We start from the raw sequence: 11,135 nt of genomic DNA, 5'->3' as shown, positions 1-11,135 counted from the left end.
AGAGGAGCCCCCACTTGCCACAACTAGAGAAAGCCTGCACACAGCAGCAAAGACCCAACGCAGCCAAAAAAAAAAAGCCATTTGCACTACAGTATATTCTCCAATAGCAGAAAGCATTTTAGGATTAACAAAAGTTTTCCAAGACTAGTGATGGCCATCAAATAAGGATAAGTATTTACTGCAGTATTCTTTTTTTTTTTTGCGGTACGCGGGCCTCTCACTGCTGTGGCCTCTCCCGTTGCGGAGCACAGGCTCTGGACGCACAGCCTCAGCGGCCATGGCTCACAGGCCCAGTTGCTCCGCGGCATGTGGGATCTTCCCGGACCGGGGCACGAACCCGTGTCCCCTGTATCGGCAGGCGGACTCTCAACCACTGCGCCACCAGGGAAGCCCTACTGCAGTATTCTTAAAATCACGTTTTTAATGCCCTATAAGATCTGGTTTAAAAATAGCACTCCAGGGTGAACTTATATGTAAAGTCAAGATTCTGTAAGGTGAATAATCTTCCTAATATGCTTTACACTTTATATCTATATATCTTTGAAAAGCAACAAGATCTTTCAAGCATACTGATTTGTTTAAACCCATCAGCCTCTGATGTAAACAAAAATATTGGCTAATCAGAAATATCAGTTACTTCCTTCTGCTTGGATCATTAATTTTAAAAAGATATGGTGAAACTTTTTAAGGTAACAAACTGTGTTGCATTAATTATACTTAAAATATCATAAAGCATTTTGTTAAAATCTATATCATTTGACCTTATAGTGAAAAGAAATTATACCACCCTCCTTCCAGTTAAAAAATTTCAGTCCAAGGACTTGTGAGTTCACCTGGGGAGTTGAAATTCTTTCTCAGAGAAATAACGTGTTAATAGGAAACAGAAATGAGTAGAGAGATGCTATATCCCGTTAGTTAGAAAATCAGGGCGTATGCATTCTAAATGAAACAAACATACAAGAGAAAAGATAAGAGTTACAATTATGGAGGAGGCAAATTCAAGTTGAAAAGTTTCTTCCCAAATACACTGTACAGGGCTTCCCTGGTGGCGCAGTGGTTGAGAGTCCGCCTGCCGATGCAGGGGACACGGGTTCATGCCCCGGTCTGGGAAGATCCCACATGCCGCGGAGCGGCTGGGCCCGTGAGGCATGGCCGCTGAGCCTGCGCGTCCGGAGCCTGTGCTCCGCAATGGGAGAGGCCACAACAGTGAGAGGCCCGCGTACAGCAAAAAAAAACCCCAAAAAACAAAAAAACAAACCAAATACACTGTACACTCTTGTATATCAACTGTAGAATATTTAAGACCCCACGCTCAGTTACATCACAACATTGTTTATTATGTGAAATTTTTACAATACAAACAAAAAAAATACAGAAATGCAATATATGAATACAGCTAAATGCAGAATGGTGACTTTTTTTTCTTTTCAAGAGGCCATGGTTCCCATTTCTAGTAAAATAAAGAGACTGCACATAGGTAGAAATAGGTTGGTTGTTAGCTTCACAATTTTGCCTAGAAATGATCTATAAATGCATTTTTTCCCCCTGCTACTTACCATAAAGTGTAAAAGGGAATTAAAGGAAAGTTTTCTTGTTGGTTCCTACCATATGAAAGATGCTATATTCTATTTTAGCAGGGCCAATATATGGAAAATACCTAAATTAAATGTTATTACAAAAATGAAGCAGTAATGAGATTCTGGCTAAAGAGGGCACTAAATGAGAATAATATATATTTAAAGAATCCAAAACAAACAAAAAAAGAGGTTGTTATAAAAAAGCTCTAGGTGCGTTGTAAGCATATAGGTTTTTTTTTTCCATGTGTATTTTTAAACAATGGAAGTGTCAAAAAATAGGGTCAACTGTGTTAGACTAAATTACATTATTGTATATGCTGCACTGAATGGAAACTTTGTATTATAATTCATAAAGAAGCATAGTTTGCATCATATTATGGCAATTTATCCTCAATGAAAACCTTCCAGAGTCCTTTTATTTTGGAATATCCTGTAAACAATCAAACTACCAGAACATGATTGTACGACGGTAAAATGTTTTCTTGCATTAAATTGAAGACATCTGTTTAATAAAAAAAGAAAACATAGGAAAGGTACTTAGAGCTGTTAGTTTCTAAGTACACAACACCCTAGACAATTAAAGGCATCTTAATCTCCGTCAAGAACAAAAAATAATAATAATAATTTTTGTCATGCTGTTAAATCCATCATTAAGGATAAAACCGGTGCAAATTGGTCAAACGGATCCAACAAACACTGATGTCCAAGCTGGCATGTTGGCAACTAATATGTAACTGGTGGTCAAAAGAGGGTTTAAAAGATCTTCCCTTTCTTCTTGTTCTTTTCCAAGGTTCTAAACGATTAAAGGAAAATAATCAAAATGAGTGACCACTTTATAAACATAGATAACATATGGTAGCAATAGCTAAACCAACTACAACTGTGTTGGATTTTCAAACACTATGTTTTCATTTAAAAATTAGAAGATTTAAAGTTAACAATAAGGACAATACTAGTCTACCATATTATTTTCTTGGACAAATATTTGACAAAATTCCAAAACAAACAGTAAAAAACATGACAAAACCTCATTTTTAATATACAAGCACAATTTTTCCTAAATGAAACAGTGCAAATCAAAAAAGACCAACTGACATCAACCTGGGTATCCTTTTCTCCTACTGCCATTTGCATTCTGAAATGCTTCGCTTTTACAAAATATTTTCTTCTTCCTTGGGGAAAAAGTTAATAGAAGGATAGTGTTGAAAATCTTGAAAATGTTTAGCAGTGAGGGTAAACTGTAGAATCCTTAAAGGGATACAACTTTTCAGTTTTAAATGGGACTAATGAGGAAAAGAAGAAAACCAAAGTACAAATACTACTGATTTTTGTGTAAATTAAGAGTAACTAATTAGCTGCATTAGGAATTAGATATCCAAAATTTTATCTTAATGAAATAATTCAACACAATAAAGACATACCTCTAAATGTATAAAAGATCTTTGTAGCAGTGTTCTCTATGTTTGCCAAAAATTAAATACAACCATTATGTCCAACATTTGATGGGAAAAGGTAAGCGACTGATTATGGTGAGTCAACTGAAGAGAATGTTATGAAGCTACTAAATTATAATTATGAAGATTGTTAAGTCATGGAAAATGTTTACAGTGAAAAAAATACTGTTATAATAGACAGACTGCATCCATCTATATAAAAGATTCATCCATGAAAATTATTTGTGCTTGGGATTTATGATAATGAATGATGTCTTTTTAAATGTTATTTTAATGTTTTTCAAATAAATAGGAAAATAATTCTTTAAAGCATTAATACACACGTTTCTTGGGAATCTGATATTAGATACCTTGAAGAGTTCTGTTGCTCTAAAATACGTTGTTGGGCTTCCCAATTTGCTTTCTCATCTTCAAACTGACGACGTTTTTCCTCTAATTCTTTGTGCTGTGCTTCCAAATTCTTTTTCATTTGCTCATGGCGCCGTTGGAGCTAATTCAGAGCACAATATATAAAATAAAACTGTTTGAGAAATCAGGAGCAGAAGTACATTTCATCCAAGCATCCTAATGAGCATTCAGTTCTTATGCTATAAATTCAAAGTATCACCTGGTTTTAGCACTGTCTAATCTTTTAGCACTGTCTAAAATTCCTCTACCTATAGGACTTACCACCCAAAAGGCCAGTGATCAAAGAGAATAATCTTGGTAAACAGGGAAAAAAAGAGTACAATAAGCTACAGTGTGTAGCACTTTATAATGGGCATACCCTATCTTATCATCTCATTTTTCCTTACTCACAAAACATGTAGGAAGCTGGGCAGGGAAGACACCACTGCTCCCACTTCATAGATGACCAAACAGTTGCAGAGTTTATGTCACTTGCCCAAAGTCATTAGCCAAAAAGTGGCAGAACCAGGATTTGAACCTGTCTTGTAATTCCAAGTTCAGAAAGCTGAGACAAGTGAAAAGAAAGCAAATAGATGAGGATCTAAGAGTTACAAGATCATGGGATAAGGTCCCCGATTCTTATAAAGCAGTGGTTCTCAAATATCAGTCTTCGTACAAATCACCTGAATGCTTGTTAAAAATATAGAATCCTGGGGGCTTCCCTGGTGGCGCAGTGGTTGAGAGTCCGCCTGCCAATGCAGGGGACACGGGTTCGTGCCCCGGTCCGGGAAGATCCCACATGCAGCGGAGCGGCTGGGCCTGTGAGCCATGGCTACTGAGCCTGCACGTCTGGAGCCTGTGCTCCGCGATGGGAGAGGCCACAACAGTGAGAGGCCCGCACACCGCAAAAAAAAAAAAAGAATCCTGGACCTCACACAGACATACTGAATTAGAATCTCTATGTTTTTGTTAAGTCTAGAAATCTACATTTTCAACAAGCCCCCGTGATTCTAAAGCAGGTGGTTCTTTCTACATTGAGAACTAATGCTATAAAGAATGCTGGCTGGGGCCTCCCTGGTGGCGCAGTGGTTGAGAGTCCGCCTGCCGATGCAGGGGATGCGGGTTCGTGCCCCGGTCCGAGAGGATCCCATATGCCGTGGAGCGGCTGGGCCCGTGAGCCATGGCCGCTGAGCCTGCGCATCCGGAGCCTGGGCTCCGCAACGGGGGAGGCCACAACAGTGAGAGGCCCGCATACCGCAAAAAAAAAAAAAAAAAAAAAAAAAAGAATGCTGGCTCAAAGGTGGAAAACACTCATGCAGAGTAACTGCAGAAACAAAGAGCTTATCTAATAGTTCATTAAATAATTCATTTAGGTGCTAGTTAATCCATTTCTGAGGAAAACAGTCACAGAAAAAAAAAACTACAATGAATAACTAAGAACTTTTTCTTCCCTAAGAACTATTAATATTAAAAACTTTCAGATGTCCAGGAACTATGTTTTATTAAAGACTGTATTACACCAATGAATTAACATCTTGAATTTGGATTGTAATTTCGCATACAACTTGTTTTCTTAATTACTTTGTAAACCCACAAAAAGTGACTTCATATTCATTCTCATTCCAAATTATTTCATGCAGTTCTTACAAAACAAAACCATCTAAAATATATTTAAGCAAACATGAATCAAATTTGAGGTAACATCTTCCTGATGATAGCAAACAAGTTACTAAGAAAATGTCAGAAAATAGGAAGACAGGAAAATGCCTTTGGTTATTAAAAAAAAATGCAAGGGAATTATATACACACAATTCAGAATAGTCACCTCTGAGAAGGAGAGAGAGGGATACAATAGGGGAGAGACACAAAGGGGCCTCAAATGAACTGATGATGCCTTATTTTTTTAAGCTGGACCACAGGTTCACCAGTGTTCATCATTCTTTACCTGTACATTTCTGTCACATATACATATCTTTGTGTTAACTGCATGTAGGTTAAAAGTACAGGTCACAATCCTTCACTTCCTAGAAACCCTTGGGGTTAGATGTGTTTCATAGTTCAGAATTTTTCAGATTTCAGAAAGCCAGTACTACTTAGAAAGGTCTATATACTCTATTTACAAAACAACTCCTGGGCTGTCTAAGGTAGCACCTATAACCAAACACACTATTTTTTGCAGTGAAGTATATAAATATTCACATCAAGTGGGATAAAACTATTAGTTCTATGTCTGGTTTTGCAGTTTTCTGAAACTGTGGATACATGATTATGGACTTGTCTAGTGATTAAGAACAAAGTTAAGTGTATTCAAATACTGGCTTACAGCTATGCAGCATAGACCAAGTTAATTTATCTTTCCGCTCATTTAAAAAAGGGAAATGGACAATAATATCCATCTTGAAGGGCTGTGGTATGAATTAAATGACATAATCCATGAAAGATGCTTAATACTGTGCCTGATACACTGTGCTGCTGGATATTAGCAACTGTGCCCCAAACAAGTATTTCTAGCACTTGAGAAAAAATAGTATTAAACAAGGTTAAATAGGTTTCTTCACCTATATATTTACATACTTATATGGCTTACTGAATTAGGAGAAACTTGGTCGAGATCTCTTTACAGGTCCTTTTAATGTTAATAAAGATTCTATCCTTCAAAGAGCAGTTAAGTTTCGCAAAACTCTGTTTTCACCATTCACAGTAATCGTAAAAACTCTCAAAGGGTTCTATAACTACAGTTTTATAATTGTTTGTTTATATAACATTTACTCTTAGGAGCAGGCCCTAAAATATGTCTATACCAAATGTAAATTCAACTCCTTTCAGATTTTCATCGTAATCTCAAGGTGGAGATAATGCAGACTCTTGATTACTCCTGTTTTTATTCACCTTCTGATACGGATTTTCCAGATTATTTATTAATTAGTGAAGGGGTAGAGACTCAGATGGATAGATTTAATAAAAAGCTAATTAATAAAAAAGACTAAACTTAATCTCCTAAATGTCATCTTAATAACAGATGCCAGGGATGCTATTTCTGCAGTGCTTGGTAGTCTTAGACCAGGAGGAACTATTCTGTATCCCCACTGAATTAAGCATATGATAAATATAACAACAGTGAAAGTTTTTTTTAATAAGAGATTACATGAAAAGCCCAGTGATTTAAGAGAAATCTAATGTGGAATAAAAACATCTTCTCAAAATTACTGAATACTTTTTACTCCATGCATTCCATCTACTCAATGGATCACAGTACTTTTGGTTATATATTTAGTCAAAGAAGGTTTATGTATTTTATGCAGTAATTCATTACAAAAGCAAAGAGACCAACTGTAAGGATCTAACAGACTAGATCGGAGTCTCCTTTTAATATATTTAAACACAAATATTATTATATTAGTGGAGCCACATATAAACATAGGGATCTCACTGAATTTTATCGTTAAAAGTAATTTTAAAAGTATTTCATATTAATGTCATCCCATATATTTAAAAGTAATTTTCAGCACAATGATAATACATCTGTGCTGAGAAATTATACTGAAATTGTTGATTTATTTTGTGTTCACCTAGAGTTTCTTCTACTGCTCTTGGACATCAAGCCAACTACTTACTGTACAGATGCTTGTGTTAGTGTGTTTTTTTTCTCCATCTTTTATTTCTTATCACTTATTGAAGGATATGTCTTCATGATCTTTTTGATTAATAGAAACTAAATATATGCCTCAACATCTAGAGAGATTCCAAGGTAGTATATCAGCTTGCTGGAATGCTTTGTCACCACCCTACCTGATTTTTGTAACAGTGGGAATTACGTTGACACTATATTACAAATAAGACCCAACTCATTTATAAAAATCACATTTCTTCATTTTTTCCTCTGTCTGTAATTTACCTTGGCATGCCTATAGTTTAACTAAGGTTCTTTCTTTTTCATTCATATGCAAATAAGTCTCGTCTATTATTATTACACTTACACTAGTTTTTATTCTTACATTAACCCAAAACTCTGATCTTTACTTTTCTTATATTGACTAGATGGAATGGCTTATAATTTCATTTCTTATAACTTGTTAATTATAGCTAATAAAATTTATTGTAAGTATTCTACTATGTCTTCCTACCAAGTATACTTGTATTCAAATACATATTAAAATATATATTATTGTAAACATAGTGCTTGCTTTTATTTTTCCATTTTATTGTTAGCGTATTGTATTTGAAAAGATCTGGAGAAAGGTTATATTATCTATGAATTTTATTAAAGGTACTTTTAAAAGGAATATTGTGCCTATAAAAGGTGAAAATATTAGGTTGATTACCTCAGCTTCAGAGTCCTTCAGTTTTTGAACTTTTTCTTTGACCTTCATCTCAAACACCTGCTCCATCTCCATCTCCATCTTCTTCATCTTAGCTACATGCTCCCTTCTTTCTTCTTCCATTTGTGCAAGAGGGCTCCTGTGAACATTAAAGATAATCATTTAATGTCTAAAAATGAAAAGTGTAATACAAAACTCTGAAACAGTGATGAAAACAAATGAGCTGCTGTGTGCCATTACTAAATTCTCTGCTGTTTTTTGAAAATAAGTTTCAAAATAATTTTTCAATTATTCTGACACCACCTTAAATGACACGGAACACAGATTTGAAGTTTTATATATGAACATGTTAAAAATTCTCTAGAAACTTAAAAAATTTATAAATATTTATAATTTAGAACTTCCTTCCATGAAGTTTCATAGCTAAACTTGAAAGTCTCTAGTGAATAATTATTATGAAAATAGATCTACCAAAGGCAACTATATTAGCAGAACGTTTCTCTAAACCTAATGCATATCAAATCTGAAGATAACACATAAAATAAACTGTAGAAGGAAAATGGAAAGGACACATTCCCTAAATACATTCTTAGAAAGGAAAACTAGAAGAAAATTACTTTATTTTAAACAAAATTTTAATGTGAAAAAAGGTATTGAGTTAATGAAGTCAATACATGTAGAATATTTTTAGTTCTACAATTTTCCAAGTGTTATAATCTCTCCTTTTAGACGACTACTGACATCACAATAATTCAAACCTATTTTGGTTACTGAATTGATATGCTAGAAAAAACTACCAGGCAATACCTAGAACACTCTTCGTTGAGGCAAGCAGAGTATTTCTAGGCCACTTAATGTAATTTTAATGCTCTTGAAAAATTCATTCCACCTATGTCAAATATTTTAGTGTCTTAAGTTCTAAAGATGGTCAGTGATCACACACACAAAAGAGAGAGAGAGCGAAGAAGCAAATGAATATCTTGACATTTCTGAAATGCCAAACAATAGACACAAGCACAGTCAAAAGTAGTTCACTCTATTGACATTAAACTCCACAGGTTCAAACCTCTGAACAATTTTGTTCAAAATTTTCATGTTGAAAAATACTACAAATGAGCTTTATGTGAAGGCTAGTATATTTACAGACACAAGAGAATGCCGAAGTATCAGTAACCTATTACAGCTCCAGGGAGGAAAGAAAAGTGGGCTCTGTGGCTTTCACGATCTCTAAAAACAATTCAATACACTGGGACAACTTAAAAGAGGCAGGCCCTTTTCTGACTTTATTGATAAAACATGTTTATTTTGCCTCCACAAAAACAGGCTTTGACCATTTAATTGTACATATTAAATTGGTGAACTTTATCTCAATAAAGTGGTTAAAAAGTTAAATCATGGCTTAAAAACAAAGTCAGGCTTTGTATTTCATCCGTAACTTCAAGGCTAGTCACTTTAATCCTGATTTGACACACTCTTGATTATGGTGACTTCTCTCCCTACAAGGCTGAGTATTCTGACCATTACAACACTATTCTTCCCTCTCGAGGAGGAGGACAAGAGAGCAAGATGGAAAATATTAAATGAGCAACAGGACAGAAAGAACACTGGCTACTGATTTTTCTTAGCAAAAAGGAAGGACAAAGATGTGATGTACTGTTGTGACCAAAAGGATTTGTTTTTGCAGTTAGTGTAAGTTAGAACAAAATGTTACTTAACTAAAGGATATTCCTTCACCAAAAGAAAACTTACAAACCTTCGGTATGTCTTAACAATTAAACAATTAATCAGAAGTTCTGAAAATGAAAATAAACCAAACATTAACTTAGAAGAAGAATCAACATTCAAAAAGTGAGGTAAACTGAAATAAATTTTAAAGTGTAAATATCATTATTTCATTAAAAGCTGATAAGGCCCTTCATATTAATATATTTCTCATCTTTATGGCAGGTGTTTTTAATATAGGGGTCTTGGATCTCTTGGGCAGAGTGTCAATGAATGCCCTGAAATGACATACCAAATAAATGTGTGTTTGTGTTGTGTATTCACGCAAGCATTTTTCCAGTGAGAGGGTTCAAAGCTTTTGTTTGATTTCTGTAAAACTCACTTCTGCCACTCCCCAAAACACTTTTAGGCTCTAGAAAAAAAAATACTCTAATAACGATTTTTTAATTGGCAGTCTTAAATAACTGAAACTGTATGTTTAAGCAACTTAGATTATCCAACAATACTGCTGCAATTTGAAAATAAATAAATATATTGTAAAAAATTATAAAAAACTAGAATTAAAAAAATAAATTAGGGCTTCCCTGGTGGCGCAGTGGTTGAGAGTCCACCTGCTGATGCAGGGGACGCGTGTTCGTGCCCCAGTCCGGGAAGATCCCACATGCTGCGGAGCGGCTGGGCCCGTGAGCCATGGCCACTGAGCCTGCGCGTCCGGAGCCTGTGCTCCGCAACGGGAGAGGCCACAACAGTGAGAGGCCCGCATACCGCAAAAATAAATAAATAAATAAATAAATAAATAAATTAATTAATTAATTAGAATTCACACAGAATTGAGATTTTCAATATATACTCTTACTTATAATAACCTATCTATAAAATGCTCATTTAATTTCATCCTTGGGAGGAATAAGCCAATCCATATAAATGTAAAGAATCTGCAGTATAATTTGCACATGAAAAGACTACCATCTTACCAACAGTAAACACTGTCATCTAGATTATTATTTAAATAACTCTTGGAGGAAAATAGAAGACTGCAGAGAAACATGTTATGATGTTTTGAAATTTGTTTTTAAATTCAAAATTTAATTATTAAAAATCTTCACATACTAAAACTGCTTATGTCTTCGGAAAAACAAATAACCACTTACATGCCGTCAACTGTATCATATCTAAAAGAACGAAAAATACAGAGACTTAGCACACTTAAAGTAAATGACACTAAAAGCAGCAACTAAAGGCAAATCCACAGATTTCACAATAAAAGTATGTGCCCTAAAACAAAAGTTTATGGCCAAATTTGTTGAAGCTAGTTAATTTCTTTTCCAAATTCTGTTAGTAATCCCTATACCAAATCATTATGAAAATAAATAGGCTGTGCGATTATCTTCTGACAGCCTGCTCAAATTTCTAAACTTATTTAAATATGTATGCTTTCAAAGAAATTAGCAATATTTCACATTTGAGATACTTTAAGCTTTTCAGCCTTGTAAAACTACTGGACTCCTTAACCAAATGAATTGATATCCAGTATTATAAGAAAATGGTTACATGTATCTAAAATGAATTTTTGGAAGCCTCTCACCAGTCAAAATGATGTTTCAAATCTAATTTTTAAATTAAGTAGCACCCAAATTCTAGTCATTTTTATTAAAGTGATATTTAGAAAACTGTAA

The 11,135-nt window shown here is 34.7% G+C and overlaps 1 protein-coding gene across 1 annotated transcript in view; it reads right to left on the bottom strand.

Moving 5' to 3' along the window:
• Positions 1-1,316: 1,316 nt before the first annotated feature.
• The window catches only part of SEPTIN7 (septin 7), a 113,360-nt gene continuing 103,541 nt past the window's right edge, over positions 1,317-11,135 (bottom strand). Inside the window, exons 11-13 of the mRNA XM_079710958.1 lie at positions 7,741-7,876; positions 3,382-3,521; positions 1,317-2,370 (exon numbers count right to left, since the gene is read on the bottom strand). Of these exons, the coding sequence (XP_079567084.1) occupies positions 2,331-2,370; positions 3,382-3,521; positions 7,741-7,876 (316 nt within the window). The 3' untranslated portion in view covers positions 1,317-2,330. The remainder of the gene's footprint in view (positions 2,371-3,381; positions 3,522-7,740; positions 7,877-11,135) is intronic.

The sequence above is a fragment of the Hyperoodon ampullatus genome, assembly GCF_949752795.1.
Source record: "Hyperoodon ampullatus genome assembly, chromosome: 9".
In the NCBI taxonomy this organism is placed as follows: domain Eukaryota; kingdom Metazoa; phylum Chordata; class Mammalia; order Artiodactyla; family Ziphiidae; genus Hyperoodon; species Hyperoodon ampullatus.
Note: the sequence above shows the minus strand (reverse complement) of the source record. Positions and strands in the feature narration are given on the sequence as shown.